The 19,918-nt window shown below is 39.6% G+C and overlaps 2 protein-coding genes across 7 annotated transcripts; one reads left to right on the forward strand and one right to left on the reverse strand.

The window, feature by feature from the left end:
* Window position 1: 1 nt before the first annotated feature.
* On the reverse strand, window positions 2–3,990 carry duox2 (dual oxidase 2). Of its 4 annotated transcripts, none has more exons than XM_067590062.1 (9): window positions 3,584–3,990; window positions 3,099–3,161; window positions 2,555–2,734; window positions 2,319–2,376; window positions 2,091–2,225; window positions 1,628–1,835; window positions 1,310–1,524; window positions 1,020–1,210; window positions 2–622 (listed from the first exon to the last, which is right to left on the reverse strand). In XM_067590062.1, exons 3-9 carry the CDS (start codon window positions 2,699–2,701, stop codon window positions 611–613), a joined length of 966 nt encoding a protein of 321 aa, XP_067446163.1. In that variant the 5' UTR covers window positions 2,702–2,734; window positions 3,099–3,161; window positions 3,584–3,990; the 3' UTR covers window positions 2–610. The 4 variants fall into 4 exon arrangements, with proteins under 4 accessions (XP_067446163.1, XP_067446162.1, XP_067446161.1 ...); XM_067590061.1 differs by having other exon boundaries at window positions 3,033–3,161; XM_067590060.1 differs by having other exon boundaries at window positions 3,578–3,990.
* duox (dual oxidase) lies at window positions 3,584–16,798 on the forward strand. 3 transcript variants are annotated; one of them, XM_067590058.1, is made up of 33 exons: window positions 3,584–3,718; window positions 3,828–3,911; window positions 4,009–4,173; window positions 4,569–4,756; window positions 4,933–5,134; window positions 6,174–6,340; window positions 6,757–6,820; window positions 7,232–7,328; window positions 7,512–7,602; window positions 8,243–8,345; window positions 8,452–8,624; window positions 8,743–8,918; window positions 9,073–9,191; window positions 9,316–9,453; window positions 9,544–9,657; window positions 9,999–10,201; window positions 10,521–10,706; window positions 10,958–11,183; window positions 11,672–11,765; window positions 11,860–12,035; window positions 12,126–12,195; window positions 12,338–12,379; window positions 12,903–13,081; window positions 13,192–13,422; window positions 13,500–13,599; window positions 13,691–13,740; window positions 13,852–13,979; window positions 14,094–14,247; window positions 14,374–14,606; window positions 14,698–14,856; window positions 14,983–15,138; window positions 15,954–16,082; window positions 16,194–16,798. In XM_067590058.1, exons 1-33 carry the CDS (start codon window positions 3,652–3,654, stop codon window positions 16,314–16,316), a joined length of 4,587 nt encoding a protein of 1,528 aa, XP_067446159.1. In that variant the 5' UTR covers window positions 3,584–3,651; the 3' UTR covers window positions 16,317–16,798. The 3 variants fall into 3 exon arrangements, with proteins under 3 accessions (XP_067446159.1, XP_067446158.1, XP_067446157.1); XM_067590057.1 differs by lacking the exon at window positions 3,584–3,718 and having other exon boundaries at window positions 3,833–3,911; XM_067590056.1 differs by lacking the exon at window positions 3,584–3,718 and having other exon boundaries at window positions 3,869–4,173.
* Window positions 16,799–19,918: the final 3,120 nt, after the last annotated feature.

The raw sequence follows: 19,918 nt of genomic DNA on the forward strand, positions 1-19,918 counted from the left end.
GCTTGTTGTTTGTTTTCATTTTATTAAGGCAAAAAAAACAACTTACAAACAGACAAGTTATAAAACACATTTGCCTGGATTTGAGATTAGTCGGTTGAACTTTTCCAAGCAGTTTGGTATTCGTTCTTCCTCTTGTGTTTTCTCACTGAATTGGATCTCAGAAGTTGTGAAAACAGGAATCGCTGATAGTTTAACCAATGACACCGCTCAGAAACTATGCACTAATTAAACAACATGTTGCCATGGCAATCTGCATGCACTGTAAGAAGGCTATCGAACACCAAACCTATTAATATCAAACTAACAATCAGTTATTTTGTCTCATCTTCCATTTCTAATGAAAAAAGAGCTGAACAATGACTAAATTCATATTGATTAGCATATATATACATTGTATGGATCCCATACAATATTGTATTTACAACTACTGCAACATGACAACGAACTTTACAAATCCTACTATTTACAGTTATATCATTTATAACACTTAACAGGCTCATATAGATAATTAGAACTAGGTGTGAAAAGAGACACTCTCCCTGTAATACATTCAGCAAAAATATCTTCAAGTATTGGCTGGAAAAGCTCCCTGAGGGAAACTTGGAGAGCTTCATATATGTTCCTGAAACATAGAAACCAAATGATCCAAGTTAACAAGCAGCAAAGGCAGAAATAATTTCCTGAAATGTAACATGTGACATAAAAGTCGAGCACAGGATTGAGGATGTATTGTGTATGCTGTGGTGGCCATAATAGCAATGATTCATTAGATTTTAATCTTCCAGGCCCTGTTAATACCACATTGGTCACATTTTTAAAATGTTCTTAAGTAGAACTGCATAGGTATTTTGCAGCAATAAACGTACATCTATGTCAAATTTTCCATTAAAGTCATAATGATTATGAATAACACGCTATTGCTGCTTATAAAAGAACGACCAATCCATTTACAAGCAGCAAAAAAATGTTACTTAGATGATTGCTTGATGTGTCAAAAGGAAGTACTACCCTCTACTTACCGATGTGACTTTAGATGTCAGGGGTGAAATTGTCACTCCATCAAGGAATACTGAATTTAGGTAGCCTTCGCCATAAGAAATGTCTTCATCTTCATAACTGTCGACACCACCGCTGAAAGCCTCTTTTATCTTCTCCGGTATCATAAAGTTAAACATCACCACCAGAATCCCAATGATGGCGCACAACACACCTAGAAATCATTTCAGTTAGTAGAAATCACAGACAGCTTTGTATGCCATGTTGAAGTACAAAACATATAAAATGAAAGAAAAAGCCTTCTCATCGTTACCTGTGGCCAGAGCCAGCCAGAATGAATGACTGTACTCAGTTTCAAAGGAGTTGGTTCCTATAGAGAAAACACACTGAGGCACGTTCATGATGGTGGAGAAGGAGGCCATGGAGAAGAAGATGAAGGCAGCCGTTACCAACATCATGTACCCGGCGTATAAAATGACTGGCATGGAGAAGAGGATATTGGCGAGCATCCAGCAGCAAAATGCTGTCCTGTGGAGGAAGTGATGTGCAGCCATTTTCATTTCTGCTATATTTTAACCATCATCTGACAGCATAATGACAGAACGTCAGACTGTGAGTTATCTATAGTTACCAAAGAGTTGCAGAGGCGTATCGTCCAGAGTATCTGTATTGAAAGATGAGGCCACATGGGCTTCTGAGGGTAAATTTCTCTGCGATGTACAGGATGGGGTTGGGTAAACCTTTCTCCAAAGCATCCTCATACTCCTCTTCAATAGTGTCATGCCAGTTGAACATCTCATTGTAGTCAATGGTCTCATTGAATTGTACAACGGGATTACCTGAGAGAGAGAAAAGAAGGGCACATTTATGTATATAGTAAGATATATAAATTCATATAAGACAGATAAAAAATCACTTGTATAACTGAAGCACAAGGATGCTGACATTTGTTTTTGCTTTTTAAAACAAAAAGAGCAGGAATATTTCATCAGACGCTTGAGCAAACATGTCAAACAACAATTTAAGTTGCTCAAAACATTAAGCTGCCAACATATGGTTGTATTGCGCAACTACGACATGTAACAATGACTCACCTTTAAGTGTAACATTAATGCCGTACAGTCCCACGTGCAAGCCGATCTCTGCATTAACCACTGCATTGCTGAAAGACTTGTAAGTGGCATTTGCGGTCATTCTGGCCTCAGCCCAGTCGTTGGTGAAGTTCAGTGCTGCAGAGGAAAGAACATGAAGGTGAATAATGATGGCAGGAAAAACAAAATCTATAATTTATTCAACAGCAATGAAAAGGAATACAAACTCACCCACAATCACCACGCCTATGAACAAGCTGATAATTATTCTGAACATCCAGAACAGCCTCTGTTGAAAAGGAAAGAACATAATCAAGATTAACCTGGTGTATCACAATATTGACATAAAAAGCATCATAATGTCATAATTTTTCCTCAAAACCATCTTTACAAGCCCAGAGGGAGACAGTAATTCTGACTCTGTGTTTGTAGTGAGTGTAGAAGTTTATCTGATGCGTTGCACTCACCGACTTCCCTCGTATCCCTGGCAGAATGATAAGAAGACTGACTGCTAGCACAAGGAAAACCAGGATAATGGTGAGCAAGCGGCCACTGAAGATGAAGGAGGTCCTTTGTAGAGGGTAGAATGGGTAAATGTCATCGTAGAAAGTCATCTTAGCTCCAGATCTTTACGGTTCCAGCTGAGACTAGACAGTGTAACAGAGAAGACAGTGTTAGCGGCGGGGCTCTCAGTTACCTCCAGATGCAGAGATAGCAGCCCTTGTTCCTTACAGTAGATAAGAGAAGGTACATTATTACCACAGTGTAACAATGGCACATGATTAAGTGTCTGAATTATTTAATATCATCTAACTTTGATTGCACTGGGTATGTTTTCAGCAAAGAAAGAAATGCACCTGTATAATGCACAAAATCTCATTTGAATCTAAATTGAAATAAAAGTGTCAAATAAAACCAATTAATGAAACAGAGAAAGTCCCTTACCTGAAAGTTGGCAGACGAGGACTGTGGAAGAAGTGAGTCAAGTGTGAATGTTGAGGGGGAACTTACACTTCTTTTATAATGGCGGTCCCTCTTTGTGTCACTGAGGAGGAGGATGCATTGACTGGAATGCTGCAAAAAAGAGGTGTGATCCAGATATGATGACCATTCCCATTCAGGCCACACTGGTCACATGCAGTTTTGTGACAAGCTGTGCAACACATGTTGGCTTTAGTATTGCACCATCCCTCACCAGCACTTGTGCTCCTGCACTACTTCTGCACTACATTTCAACCCCTGCAGTGGGTAAGCCTCAACTATTTCATCTTCTCCTATCAAATATAGTGATAATGGAAACAGGGCATTGTCTTTTGGTGTCTGTACTTTACATACATGACTGAAATGAGCAGTACTAAAGTTGTTGCTCATTCAACCAGACGCCTTTAGAGTTAGACTCTCTCGTTTTTCTTTCTAATAGCTGCTAAAGCAACAAAGTATAGGCTATCACATGGAAATATAACAGAAATATGTCAGTAAATGTCAGTTACCTTCACCTTGACTTTTTCAGAAGTCCTCCGTTGCTCTTGGTTGCGGTCTGAGCTGAGAAGCATCTCTCGCATCAATGGATTTGCGTAAACGGGTTTGGAGTATCTGTGCAGTGGTTGGCTTGGTGCTCATTGTCAGTGAACGTGAGTAGACAGCAATAGCACTTCATATTCAGACTTTACTCAACCAAGTTAACGCAGAAAACGGCAGCAAAGTAAGAAAAGCTGTTTAAACTCGACATGTCTTGAACAGATTCACAGTGTGAAACAACCTGGGAGGTTCCTCGCTTTGACGGCTGGTACAACAGTTTAGGATATCCAAGACGCGGAGCTGTCGGTAAGTTACAGGGCTGCCAAAATGCGCAGCAGCAGCAGCAACAGTAAGCTACACTCTGCCGACACACCTGCTCACCGATGTTCCTGTGCTCGCGCAGGTTCTCACCTTATGCGCCTCGTGCCCGCGCACTACTGGGACGGAGTCTACCAACCCGTTCAGGAGCCTCTGCTGCCAAACCCTCGACGACTGAGCCGCCTGCTGACCGCTGGACCCTCCGGTTTGCCCTCAACACGCAACCAGACCGTACTCTCACTGTTTTTTGGTAAATATGTTGGCGAATGCATTTAAGTGCACTTTCATAAATTACCGAATAAGTGGAAAACATTGAGATACAGTAAGGTGCAAAACAGGTGTAAGCACTTAAGATAATTAGGCCATCATACCCTTATTGATGTTGCATCAATAACACCTAGAAAAAAATGATAAAATGCAATATTATACATACAGATAAAATATAATCATTAAAATATGATATGATTCAGATATTTCTTATATTGACTGATACCAATAATATGTCAAGATATCAGTTTATCTCTGATTTAATAGTCTAAATACCAGTGTTGCACTCCCAGCAGAGCCCCTCTTTCATCATTATTATTCAGATAAATATTTTTTTTTTTTTGCAGTGATGACTTTTTTTTTATTTTAACTTTTCAGGTTATCACGTTGCTTTTGAGATTTTGAACTCAAGAGCTCCTGGTTGCCCACCTGAATTCATGAACATCCCAGTCCCAAAAGGTGACCCCATTTTTGACCCGACTGCTACTGGCAAAGTCATGCTGCCTTTCCAGAGAGGACCATGGGACAAAGAATCCGGCCAGAGTCCCAGTAACCCTCGTACACAGGTGCCGACTGTTGATTCTTATCAATATGAAGATGATTTGTTTTTATTAATGTTAACATATTACAGCCTTTAGAAACAAGCAATAATGGTTAGAAAAGCGTCGTTCAGGCAGGTCTGGAGGACATTTTAATACTGTTTTCCTTTCCTGAAGTGCAAAGTTTTTCGTGTGATTTGAAGGTCAACTTGGTGACAGCGTGGATAGATGGTAGCTCCATCTATGGCCCCTCCACTTCCTGGTCTGACTCCCTGAGAGGCTTCTCTGGGGGGCTCCTGACTTCAGGCTCTGAGTGGAACATGCCGAAAGAAGGAACAGGACACAGCCACATGTGGAGCACTGCTGACCCCTCTACAGGTGATCATGGACCCCATGGCCTCTATGGTGAGATATAGTTCATACTTTAACCTTCAGTTCTGCACATGGTGGGGTTTACGACATCAGGGGCCTTTCTGAAAAGTGTCTTCACCTGGAGTGCAGTACATCCAGCCAGATAGTGTGATTTATTGACCTTAAGAATAACTGACGATAGCTTAACCTAAAACAGTGGAGCTCAGTGCCATTTAATTAACGTTCTTTAAATCCCTGAAACTAAACAGCAATGTCGCTTTAGAGTGACAGAATTGTTCACAATAATCCACATTTTCTTCTCTATAATTGTAATTTTCAGTGAATGGAGGTCATTATAAGTGTGAACAGAAGTTACTTTTGAGTTTTTCAAGTGTAACTTTGGTTGCGATTTTATATGATAATACTCCAAATCTCAGTAACTCACACTAAAACTATGTGGATTCACATGTTTGGATGAACTGTGCCTTTTAACAATGTGTCATCTGTACTGCGCTTTCATACTGTATGTGGCAATATCCACCCAATCGATACTGCAAGCGACTGAAAACAAAGTCCAAGAATTTATTGCAAATATTATTTCACAGAAGTCTGCTTTAATCAGGGTTGCAGCTTGCGAGGCTGAGTCAAGAGAGGCCCATGCCTGACGCGTGTTATGACTCTTTAATTATTGTCTAAATGGCTTGTCACACTCACCGCAGTAAATCCCTCACGCTATAGCGAAGAAGGTGCCGTACAGGTGCCCTGAAACCAGTGTTTTGTTGCTTGTGTTTTCAAAGGTGTGTAGTTATTATCTGGGGTGGAGGCGGAGGATCTTCTACTGTTGTCACCGCTCTGTTTTCACGTCCTTGAAAACAAACAGACAAATTATCATTCCATTAGTGGTTAGAGATCCTCATCAATCAATGCCACGGGAGTGTGACTGAATATTTGTGAACTTTGGAGTGGTTTTCTGTATAAAAACACCTTACATATACAGCTTATTCTCTGCTTATTGTGATGTAGCCATAGTGGTGTTAATTTACCTGATGGAACAGGAGAATTCCCTATAATTTCTGCTGTCTTCTGTGTACAGAGTTGGGAAATGCCTGGGCCAATGAGAACATGTTCACGGCAGCAGAGGGGATTATCTGGTTTCGCTACCACAATTATGTAGCCTCCAAACTGCATGAGGAACACCCAGAGTGGTCAGACGAAAAGCTGTTTCAAAACGCCAGGAAGACCGTTGTGGCCACATTTCAGGTAGAGGGAAAAGTCTCCACGTAATCCTCCCGCTGCTCAGGTGCTGATTTAATTTGCACTCTGGAAACAGAAAGAGGTTGCATCAACGCCAGGTGGTCGTGATTTTATGGATGAAATTGATGGTTTTAGTTTAGGGGTGAATGCATCATCACTCACTTGTTTGATTAGAGGAGGTTTGTCCTCTGCAGGAACTGTGCAGAACAACATTACACACATGTTAATTCATTTTTCTGCTTCTATAGTATAGTTAACAAGCTGCAATAATAAAATCAGTATTTATATATAAAGAAACTTCACCAAAAATGTTTTGTATGTGAGAAAAGGAAAAGAGAAGAATAGTTATAATAGTAATAGTTATGTAATAGTTAAAGTTTAAGTCCAAGAGTAACTTTTATCCCTACTATTTTTCTTAACAGAATATTGCACTCTATGAATGGCTGCCTGGATACCTCAGAGACAAAAAGCTCCCTCCTTACCCAGGTAAGAATCAGCCAGAGTGCGTGTGCGTACAAGTGCAGGGCAACAGGTCATGCTCTGGTGACCACAAGCCATGGTGAGGTGAGCTATCGTTGGTGGTGTTTGACAAATATGTGCTCTGTCAGCAAAGAGCATCACCACGAGTCTCTTTCTTCTGCTGAATAAGCACCCGCAGCTGAAGAAAGTTAAAGGGACAATAGTCAGATGATCCCATCATCTTAATCACTCTTCATTTTTTGTAGCTATAATGTTTTTGTTGCCCCAGTTTAACCATTTAAATGATGATAAAGGTTGTTTGCATACTTGAGGATTGTTTCTACTGTTTCTTTCTTCATTGTATAACTCATAAGTTATATTTGTTGTCACTCTGCTTTTCCTGCTTCTTGTATTTTATGTCGATTTATCTCCATACAGGTTATCAGAAGTTTGTTGATCCAGGCATTTCTCCTGAGTTTCAGGCTGCTGCTGTTCGACTTGGCATCACTATGGCTCCACCTGGTGTTTACATGAGGTATTGTTCTTCTTTTCTCCTTTGCATATTGTGGAGAAAATCAAAACTCATACAAAATCCACTTTGTTTTGTGTGTTTTAGTTGAGTGTGACATTGTCAATGCACTGCTGTGATCACAGTCAGACAGTGTGTATATTCTATGAGGAATACAATGATCTGTATTGGCTCTCCTCCGTCCTACAGAAACAGAACCTGCCATTTTCGGGAGATTATCAACAAAGATGGGAGCTCATCACCAGCCATGCGTCTTTGTAACAGCTTTTGGAAACGTCAGGTATATAATATTTGTGTTGCTGCATTTTCATAAGCACACAAAGCAGAAGTTGACAGTAAAATGACCACTATGCTGTATCTCCATCTTCCACCACAAGCCTTTGCTTTCACACCACAAACTCAACCACACTCTGCTTTCATTTTAACTTCATTGTAAGCAGAAGTATAATGATTTTTCAAAACTTGAACAGGCAATTAAGTCACATTTTGAACAGTTATTTATTTATGGAGACAATGGTAATGAACAGAGGGACACTGGGATATAAACTCTTCTATTCACAGTATTTCTGTAGAGGAAAGTTAGATTCTTAGGGGGGTAGAATTTATATTGTTTATACACAGTCTATTGAATCTACAACTAAATTCATTGCTTTTTGATAAATACCATGCTGCAAGTACATCTTTTTTATACAGTAGTGCTTGCTTACCAAATGAAGGTATATCTACAGTATGTTCTGTTGAATCCTTTCAACGTTCTTCAAGGACAGAGTGAGAAAATACTTGCTGTGATGGATGATGTTGGTTTTTCTACAATGTGTCTTTCCTGTATACTAAAATATGTGTGTTTTAAAAAGCCTCCATCTGTTAAAGAGGAGAGTTCAGTATATTCTGTATTAATGCTTCTGTCATTTTGTTACCAGAGAATCAATGTGAAGACAAGCCGGGATGTAGACGACCTCCTCATGGGCATGGCCTCCCAGATTGCAGAGAAAGTAGACAATGTTGTTGTGGAGGACCTGACAGGTGTTTAATCCTTCTTACTCACTGTTGTATTACTCTGTATATCTTTAACACATATTTAAGTTAGAAATGAATATTCACCCTTCTGATCTGATTTCCACCCTGACAGACTTCATGTACGGACCCCTAAGGTTCACCCGCACAGATTTGGTGGCACTGACTATCCAGAGAGGAAGAGACTTTGGCCTCCGTAGTTACACTGATGTCAGAAAAGCTCTGGATCTGCCTCCTGTGAAGACGTTTGATGACATAAATCCTGAGCTCAACAGCACCAACCCACTGGTAAACTAGAATCTCTCAAGAAAAAAAACGTCTTTAAACAAATAACAATTGAAGGAGGACAAAAGTAAGTTCAAAGTTTTATAATAACTTTGAATTAAAGTGTGTTCTCCTCCAACAGTTACTCCACAATATTGCAGAACTGTATGACAGAGACGTCGTGAAACTGGAGCTCTTCCCTGGAGGACTGCTGGAGTCTCTCGATGGTCCAGGTCCAGTTTTCTCCGCAATCATCTTGGACCAGTTTGAACGCATCAGAAATGGAGACCGCTTCTGGTTTGAGAACAAACAGAATGGGTGAGCTGCTCTCTAAAGGACTTTCAGTACAGAAATAGCTGAGATACAGTTTGTGACTGATCTCATTGTACTGTTTGAAACAATAACATCCATTCATATCATGTGGGTCAGTCGTCTTATGACAGTTTTATACTCACTTTGAGGTGTTTTCCAGTTTGTTCACAGATGAGGAGATCCAAATGATCCGCAACGTGACGTTTCATGATGTCCTTATTGCAGTCACTAGTGCAGAGGCCACTGATATACAGAATAATGTCTTCTTCTGGAAGGATGGTAAAAATATGACATAAACTGTATATTTGATTCATGAACCAGAAAAAAAATCCAGAGTTTCTCTTGAATCTGTGAATATATTTAATGAATGAATAAATTAAAATGATCTCTCTGTTGCCCTAAGGTGACCCTTGTCCTCAGCCCACACAGCTGAATGCATCAATGCTCCATCCCTGCACTAATGCCACCAAACTTAATTACTTTGATGGGAGCAAAGCTGGCTTTGGGATATTTATCATTGTTCTATTCCTCTTCCCTGTTGGTCTGTATCATATTCACAAATCTCTCAGTTTTTGCACTGTAATAATACTCATATCACTCATCAGCAGTTTTGATCATTTCACCCTCACAGTGAGTTTTCTAGTGGCCTGTATGGTGGCATATCTCCGCAAGTACAGATATAAGAAGTTCCAGAGAAGAAGAAAAGCTGTAGGCAGAGCAGAGGAGCTGGCTGTGGGAATGACTGGTATGAAAACTAAAAGGGTCCAATACTGTTTTTGCAGTGTCCAGTGTTACTAAAAAACAGCATTTATCAGTTGGGTTTTTACAATGAACTCAATGTAACTTCTTAATGAACGTCAGCTGACTGTCAGCGGCTGTGATTTACTACTTTGCTGGTGTTCATAATGTATGTCACATAAGAATCAGCAGAACTGTAAAACTGAGCTGATTATATGAATTTCAGTATAACAACAAGGGACAGGTGGATTCTAAGTGCTGCCAGTATTTCTTGTTATTTGACACCTGTCCTCAGCATTATTGAGAATCTCGTCTCAAACCTCTTTTTATTCTGCTTTTTCTCCAAAGCCTATGAGTGGCAGGGTCATAAAAATCCTCTGCAACCTGTCAGCGTGGAGGTCGATGAGAAGAGGAGACTGCAGATCTTCGACAGATCAGGGCCCGCTCTCCGCTGCCTCAATTTGGGCAACCAGCACTACCTAGACGTCCTCCTGTCAAACGACCGTTACCATAAAGCTCTGCTGCTCAAAGTACCGAAAGAGTACGACCTGGTGAGTAGCTGGAAACAGAAGGGAATCGTTTGCACCTTCAGAGTTTGTATCTGAAAAAGCAGCTGCCATCTAATTAAAGTCAAAAGAAAATAGGTTTAAAATGTTTCTGCTTCTTGTGTAAGCATGTATAGCCAAATATGTGTGGGTAGTTTGCAGTTTAAGCACATTCAGCTTTCTGACTTATGTACTAAAGTTGCTTACACACTTCATCCAATTGTCGATGCAAGCATGATTCTGTAGATGTACTTGATCTACATCACTTCTGATCTCACTCCAATCATGTTTATCTTCCCCCGATGGTCTCCGCTTGCACACCCAGGTGCTGTTTTTTGATGACGAGAGCAAACGTACAGCATTTGTCAAGCATCTGCGCCCGGAGGTGACAGACATCAGGCAGGAGATTAGAGTGAAGGAGATGAGAGAGAAGGAACTCCTGAAGGAAGCTTTAACCAGAGAGCGGAGGGCTCAGATTGTGGAAACTTTCATTCGACACGCTTTCTCCAAGGTACCGTCACCCTCTGGATGTTTACCTCATCCGCTGCTCTGTTACAGCGGCAGCAGCTTTAAGCTCGGCTACAAAATGTCGTCAAACTTTGCTTGAGGTCAGATCAGGTCGGACCTCAAGCCAAAAGAACTAATTGTTGGTCTTGATGGTGACTTCATCCATGGACATAACCTCAGCTGACGTTGATAATATTACTAATAACACTACGGTGACATAATGACACTGTCACTCTCTGTCCCTCGCTTGTACAGGTCTTGGAAATAGAGAAGTGTGATGCTGGGGACATGAGTGGCGTTTCCCACAAGAAAGCCAGGGAGGTCCTCCAGTGCGAGCTGACAGCATCAGAGTTTGCTGATGCACTGGGCCTCAAGTCTGACTCTTTATTTATGGACTCTATGTTCACACTAGCTGATAAAGACGGCAACGGCTACCTCTCCTTCCAAGAGTTTCTTGATGTGATGGTTATTTTTATGAAAGGTAAAACACTTACTCCAAAATCTAAATCTAAAGTCTACTTCTTTGAAAAAATACTATATACTAAAAGCCACAATACTAACTAGGCTCAGATGATGTGGATTGCATATAGATGGAGAGGAATATGTTAGGATTGATGACAATATAGATGAAATTATAATTTTTGTTTTGATATCTGATCATTTGTGCAGATATTAAACATCTTAACTTCTTTTTCATGTAAAAGAACACATCACCAACTAAATCAATAATAATGAACTACTTTTGGGGGGTTGAAAGCTTTAATTAAGGATATATGACTGCAACTTATTCAATGTCAAGTAGAAGAAATTGTTATTGCAGCTTTTATAGACTGACTTAATGCAGATTTCCTATTTGATGATGAGACAAGTAGGACATGGAATGAGAACATGGATGACATATTTATTTATATTTATTTAATTATTAATAAATCAGTCTAGATTATGTTACTAATGTTAGTATTTTTGCAGGGTCCCCTGAGGAAAAATCAAAACTGATGTTCTCCATGAACGACATTGGTGGAACTGGTTTCTTATCAAAAGAAGAATTTGCCAGGATGCTCAGGTTTGATTTATATTTTTATTTTTTTCATGACTGCACCAACTCTTTTTTTTGTGTGTGTCTGATGGTTTGTTGTCACCTTTTTGATGTGCTGCAGGTCTTTCATTGAAATCTCCAACGGCGCTCTGTCAAAGAGCCAGGCAGAGGACGGCATCAAGGCCATGATGCAGGCTGCAGGCTTTGATGACAAGGAGAAAATCACATGGGAGGACTTTCATTTCCTGCTGCGGGACCATGAGAAGGAGCTGCAGTTTGCCCAACTCAATGTTAAAGGTTAGAGAAAATTTTATCAAAGTCCTTTGAAAAAAAATCCTCATTTCTCCGACCTCTTCTGATGCTTTAGTGTGTCTGCTGTGTGTGCAGGGATGGAGAAACAAGGGAAGAAGCGGCTGAGTCGAGACCAAAGAGTTTCCTTCATCCTTCCAGCAAACAAGTATGGCTGTAATGTCTCATCTGTATCACACAAGTGATAGCTGTTGCTTATCACTATAGACAAAAATAATTAATCATTGTAACTTTTCATTAAGTTTAATGTGATTCTGATTGTTTCCATTTGTTCATTTTTTTGTTTGCAGCAACAACAAGACAGATGGACAGAAGATACGCAGACGGAAAAAGTATGTTCTTCTATTTTTATGCAACTATAAATTAATTCCTGAATATAGAACATGAATTACCATAAAAGATAAGATGTCTGAAAATTTAAAATAAACCAATTCTGATGACTGTTATCATCTTAGAATTTCAAGAGTGTGTGTTTTTTTTTTAATATGGTGTATTTTCCCCATAGACACATAACTCAGAATAGTAGTTCTGGTCATTGTAATATAGTATTTACTATTACCTTGTTAAAAAAATGTTCCTTTCCAAGTTCTTTTTGCATGAGTTTTTATGTATTGAGGAAGCAGTGGTTGTGTAGGGAACTATGTTGGCATGTGGTTTACTAAAATGTTGAAATTGAATGAAAAACTCTAGTTTCCCTTTCACAAAAAAGGCTTTACATGTGAAAGTTAGAGTTTCACACCCTACTTCGTCTGTTGTTGGGGTGACCTGAATATGGTAAAATACTATACAAAGAATATAGAACAAAGAATATTCACTGAATGGATGTTTAATGGATTTGCATAATTTCAATTTCAGGTTAGATGTCAACACTCCAGATGTCTATGTGAAGCCCAAGCGTGAGCAGTACATAAGGAACCCAGTCCAGCAGAAGATCCAGCAGTTCAAACGTTTCATTGAGAATTATCGCCGTCATATTGTCTGCTTTATTGTCGTATATGGCATCACAGCTGGCGTGGCGCTCGAAAGATGTTACTGTGAGTATAAATCATTCCCGGCTATGTCCTGTTGATGTATGATAATTCTTCACCACCCTTTAGCATCATACTTTTTCTGGTCTGAGCTGATTGAAAAATCCTGTGTCCAGACTACGGTTTGCAGGCAGAATCTACAGGTTTCCCTGAGACGTCAGTGGTGGGGATCATCGTCTCCCGGGGCTCGGCGGCCGCCATCTCCTTTCTGTTTCCCTACATGCTCCTCACCGTGTGCCGCAACCTCATCACGCTGTGCAGAGAGACCTTCCTCAACCGATACATCCCCTTTGACGCCGCCATTGACTTCCATCGCTTCATGGCCATGACTGCCATCATCCTTTCAGGTTGGTAGGGATGTTCAGTTTTAAGTATTTGTATTTTTCTTTTTGTGAACTAACTCCCATTTTTGTTCTATCTGTAGTTGTTCATAGTTTGGGCCATGTCGTCAACATCTACATCTTCTCCATCAGTGACCTCAGCATCCTTTCTTGCCTGTTTCCCAGAGTCTTATCCAATAATGGGTAATGTTTGAAATATCTGCCTGATTTTAGCAGATACGCATTGCAGCAGAGTTACGGCATGTAGCTAATTTACAGTGTGTTTTCATTTTAGGTCTGAACTTCCTCTCAAGTGGTCTTGGTGGTTCTTTCAAACTGTTCCAGGTATCAGAGGAGACCTATTTTAGACCCTCAAAGGTCATATAGAATATGGACTTTTTGTTATACTATGCTCTGATTCTGTGGGGTTTTTTCTCTGCTTTGTCCCTTTCCCAGGAATGACTGGTGTCTTGCTTCTCTTTGCTTTTTCATTCATGTATGTTTTTGCATCACACTATTTCCGCCGCATCAGTTTTCGTGGATTTTGGATCACACATTACCTCTACGTTGTCGTCTACATTTTAGTAAGTACTTTTCTGACTTTAGAATACTCCAAATGCACTCTGTTGTCAGCTAACTTTCATGATGGGAAGCAGTTTTGCTAGAGGTGTGATGCTGGCTTTGTTTTCATCCAACAGACAGTTATTCACGGCAGTTTTGCCCTACTTCAAGAGCCCCGTTTCCACATCTACCTAATCCCACCCGCACTACTCTTTCTGCTGGACAAACTGATCAGTTTGAGCAGGAAGAAGGTAGAGATACCTGTGGTCAGAGCTGAGCTGCTGCCTTCAGGTGACACTTAGCATTTTGTGGAAAATCACTATGGAATCACTTTTCCATCGTCTTCACTGAAATCATGTAACGTTTGTGTGTATTTTGCATTCATGTTCACACTTCCCTTGGCTGTGCTACCTGTAGGTGTGACACATCTGGAGTTCAAGCGACCTCAGGGCTTTGTGTATCGTTCAGGCCAGTGGGTTCGCATAGCGTGCCTGATGTTGGGTACAGATGAGTACCATCCATTCACACTGACGTCAGCACCTCACGAAGAAACCCTCAGCCTGCACATCCGAGCTGTGGGGCCCTGGACCAGCCAACTCCGAGAGCTCTACACTGAGGAAAGCCTGATTGAGCTGGGAGCCTATCCAAAGGCAGGAGAAAGCATTATTATGAACGTGTATGTGGAGATTCCTCTGCTTCTCCACTCTTTCTATTTTCACTGATATCTCATTTCATCCCCAGCTGTACCTGGACGGCCCATTTGGTGAGGGCCATCAAGAGTGGATTGACTTTGAGGTGTCTGTTCTGGTGGGAGGAGGAATTGGTGTCACTCCATTTGCTTCCATCCTCAAAGACCTGGTGTTCAAGTCCTCCATCAGGTCCAAGACTCAGTGTAAAAAGGTGCTCCGTAAAATCACACAACCTACAGTACATTTTGTCTTGAATTCCTTCCTGCAGCAATATTTATTTGTGCTGTGTGTGATGTTGGTCAAATGCTAATAATGCTAAGTCATTGATTGTTTGCAGGTGTACTTCATCTGGGTGACACGAACTCAGCGTCAGTTTGAGTGGGTGTCAGACATCATCAGGGAAGTGGAGGAGATGGACACCCAGGAGCTGGTCTCAGTTCACACTTACATCACTCAGGTGGCCGAGAAGTTCGACCTCCGCACCACCATGCTGGTAAGAGCTGCAGTCACCATTTCCAAGTGTCACAAAAAATAGAGTGGACTGAAATGCTATCAAATATTTAGCAAACATGCATTTAAAGTTGACTTCTAAATACATGCCTTGTTAAAGGGATAGTAAGACATTTTATCATCTCTTTGATGCCAAGAGTTAGGTAAGAAGAACAATACCACTCTTATGTTTGTATCATAAACACAAAGCTACAGCCAACAGTCAGTTAGCTTAGCTTAGCACAAAGACTTGAAATAGGGAAAAACAACTATCCCAGCTCTGTCAAAAGGTAAAAAAAATCACCTCTAAAGCTCATTAATTAACACAATTTATCTTGTACAAGTGTAAAAATGACAAGTTGCGAATTACAAGGGGTTATATGTGTGGGACTAATTCTTGGTGCAGTGACTTCCTAGAGTCTTGTCAATGCTGTGGTCACTGCTCCTGGCCAAGAAATATTTTCAACAATAGCTCCCTGTAAACGCACAATTCTACAGTTTTTCTACAGATTAAACAAAAATGTATAGCTAATGTTAATGAGTGAGCTTTAGAGGTGCTGGTAGGTACCTTTGGGCAGAACCAGGCTAGCTGTTTCCCCTTGCATCCAGTGTTTATGCTAAGCTAAGCTAACTGGCTTCTCGCTATAGCTTCATGTTTACTGTACAGACATGAGAGTGGTATCAATCTTCTCATCTAACTCTTGGCAAGAAAGCCGTATTAAGACCGTAAGACCGTATTTCCCAAAATGTTGAACCATTCCTTTAATATTATATAACAGTGAAAACCACTAATGAGTTGCCTTTGTTATGTGTGGACAGTATGTGTGTGAGCGCCACTTTCAGAAGGTGTGGAACCGCAGTCTTTTCACCGGCCTGCGGTCTGTCACCCACTTCGGCCGTCCGCCCTTTGTGTCCTTTTTCAGCTCACTGCAGGAAGTTCACCCTGAGGTAAGTCCTTCATCCAGCTTCATCTACCTCATGTTTCTATGAGGCTTTGCCAGTTACAACTGAATGAATTATTTGGACCTATTCCATTTAAATTTGTATTATTATCTGTAGGTGGGTAAAATTGGTGTATTCAGCTGTGGACCACCTGGACTGACCAAGAATGTGGAGAAAGCTTGTCAGCAGATGAACAAGAGGGATCAGGCCCATTTCATACATCACTATGAGAACTTCTAACTTGTCCTAAGCACTGGACTACATGTTACAGAACGAACAACAAGCCACTTTGTGCTGGAGAATACAAGTCACTGCAGCAGTTAATGAATAATATTTTTCCACTTACAATCACAGAGCCAATTTAGGAAGTTTTGATTTTATGTAATATTATGAAGTGAAAGATACTGGATGCCTACTAATAAAATGTGTATTCCTCTTTACATCTTTATTCTTTGATCATTAATATTATTGCTACATTAATTTCAATCAGTCAAAGATGTGATTTTTAATTTAATACAACTGTCACAAGGATTTTATTCATAATTTCTGTCAAATCATTGTTGTAATCATCATGCATCATTTTTTTAAATAGTTTTTATTGGCTGTTTGACTCAGAGATGGAACTGGAGTTAGCTGTCATACATGGTTTGCAAATATGTTTTTGAGATGATAATGTATAATTGATTCCATGTTATTGATTTCTTGTGCTTTTGCGTGAAATATTGGGAATAAATTAATATTTTACAAAAGAATTTGTACCAGTGTTGTGTCAGACGGAAATATCCTAAATCTTAGAAACATTGTAAGTGGAAGCTCATAGATACAACAGAAAGTTCAAACGTGATTTCTTGGTTGTAGGACATGCAATTATGTAATTGGGGGATTTTGGAAGTTCCCTAAATTATGCTGTTGGCCCTTTCTGGTGCCAACTGAGAACTAGCTTATTCAAATTCGCCTGAATTAACCCAAACTTCAAAATTTGACTTGTTGGTTGAGTCATAAGCCAGAAAACCTCCTCAGCCAAGCAGATGAATAACAAGTAAAAATTTTGATTCTCCACAAGGAGCTGAATTGTGTCTTATACATTATTTATCAGTTAAGGCTGTGGGACATCATTCTACAGCAAATTGCATTTTTCACATTTATGTGTTTGATATTTGCACAACACAGTTATTGCACCCTGCACAAATGTCATGCTACATGCACAGTCTCACAAGTACAGGCTGCACAAATAGAGTTAAATACAAAGATTTAATGGGACTGAGTCAATATCACGGAGGTTTAGTGACATAAAACCAAAAGTTACATAAAAACACATTAATTTACAGCAAACACATCCAACGCAACAAAACACAATGAAACTTGACTATTAAAACAATTACATTCATCAAACAAGTGATGCAGTAGGTTTAACTTTCCCCGCCCAGATTTATATTTCCAGTTTGGTGATTGAACTGGCGACCTTCTGCTTGCAATGCCGGTTAATTAGATAATGTACGTTCCCATTCTATAAAAGTACAGTTTACATGAGACTTTCTGTGTAATCACATTCACACAATATATAATAATCAAATATGCACACAACACACTGACTTAAAAGGAGAAAAAATGTAAAATATTGTGTTGTGTGTCTACATGGCATTGCAGGGTCTGACAACTTTGTGTGCATCCACAATCAAGTTGCTTACCTTTAAGTAGTTTCTTTTGTTAATTAAAACATAATTGGCAGGTCTTCCTAGACATTAAATGTAATTACAGAGAAAACTTGTGTCTGTCTGTAGAAATCTCCATCTACATTCCTGCTTGTTAAACATGTGATTCCACTCCGCTCTTGTGCCCTGAATAAAATATACATCTGTCAGTCTTTTCCTAATAAAACTGGCTTGGGTTGAATGCAGGTAGGATATGATTGCTCAGTCAGTGATTAAGATCTGTGATAGAAGGAATCTTCAAATCTGGTGCAGGAGTCGTGTAAATTGGTGGTGCAAGAGAGAAGAGGGTTCATTGTGCATGGAAAACTGTGTTTCTTTGATGAGAATTTTGTCACACAATGTTTCATAATAATCTTCAATCAAATTTTTTTCTTATGGAAAATGAATACAGTAATATGGAAAGCCAGAAGTGGACATTTACTCCCTTTTACCAGCATTCCTACCATAAATGGTGTGCAAATATGATACATTGCAAATTTGTCTCACTCAAGCATCATGAGGAATCTGTCAAGCAATCGAAATCCTACTGGAGAACAAACAAAATACACTTTATCTTATGTGTCATCATTATTTCTTGTACTATCTTCACCATGTTCTGTTTTTTCTACTCTATTCTATTCTATATTTATTATTTTTTGAGAGTATACAGGAATATGAAAAAAACACACAAATGAACACAGCACATCCTTGGTAATAATGATAACCACAGTCATAATCAAATTAAATACAGAGCGGTTTTTCTTTAAAAAGTACAAAGTGTACTTGCAAAGTAAAAAAATGAAATTAAAAAAGGAATATACACAACAAAATGCTTTACCATTTAATTTAATTTTATCCAATCTAATCTAATCTAGTATTTCTTTTTGTACTGTGGAAAGACATGTTGCAGTACCAAATAAATATGGTTAAGATTCAGTCAAGTTGTTGGTACAAATGGGTCATGGAAGTACCTGCAGCATCCTTAATTGTTCAAATCTGGACCACAACCTCTCCCACATATGGTTTGATAGCTTTCTTTTTCTCTCCCTGTCTTCACTGCAAAACTATTGTAAAGACACAAAGATATTTCAGAAAAAAGAAAAGGGTTTTAGACAGATAAGAAAGTAAAAACTTAAATTACATGTTACGTGACATGGCTCATGCATTTCCCAGTTTCTTGTCTATCTTTGTCACTTTCCGTTATTTGCCAACACTTGTACAGTTGCCATACAATATTTTTGGCAAAGTGCTTACAAGAAGTGAAACAGAAGTCGGGTCATGAAAGCAGTTAGTTACTGGCATTATGACTCAACATCAAAGAAATAAAAAAAAAATTAAACTATGGTGTATGTTTGCGTGCCAGGAATGAGAAAACTGATCGAGAGAACAAGTGTGTAGTAGAAATAGATTGTAAGTTTCACTCCCACTGCATGTCCGGTTGTATTATCGAGGAAAGAGGAAATGATGGTGGCAGCCATTTCCTTTTTTATCCTCTTCACAAGAAATATTAAAGTTAGATGATGAGCTGTCAGATCCAGACCCAGTTTAGTGTGTTAGAGTTTATCCTGTGGGAGTAACAGGTCACTGAAAGTCAAGCGCTAACACCTAGTAACCATCTCTATTTGTTTATTCCATAAACAATAGATGGGAGAGGACCACTGATTAATGTTTTTATTTCCAAGGAACTTCATAAAATTAGCTTTCAGCTGCTCCTTGTAAATATCATCTAGTCACACTTACACAACAACATTCCTCCCAGATGAGTGGGAGATTTGCAACATCTTCTTAGTCTGGCAGTGAGACACCAAGTCAAGTTTCAGGTTCAGGAATATGATGTTGCTGAGATCTACTCTGTTTTTCCTTTGATATCGATCATTGTTGGATCAGCCTTTGGGTTCTTGCTGAGGAGCGGTGATCTCCTTTTCATCTTAATGTGGATGGTTGTTGAACCTGGGTCTATTCTGGTGGCTTGAATCTGTTTCCCAGTTTTATAGTTGTGGTGTTGGGGGACTCTTCTACTATCTCCCTTTTAAGAGAAAGTAGTTACCACTCTGCAGCCTTCTGTCTCTATTATCCCTTTGTGTTTTTGGCAAGCAAAAGCTGGATCTTTTCATTTTCACTCGTGCTTCTACCCAAAGAACATCAGACCAA

Source organism: Thunnus thynnus, chromosome 5 (assembly GCF_963924715.1).
Source record: "Thunnus thynnus chromosome 5, fThuThy2.1, whole genome shotgun sequence".
In the NCBI taxonomy this organism is placed as follows: domain Eukaryota; kingdom Metazoa; phylum Chordata; class Actinopteri; order Scombriformes; family Scombridae; genus Thunnus; species Thunnus thynnus.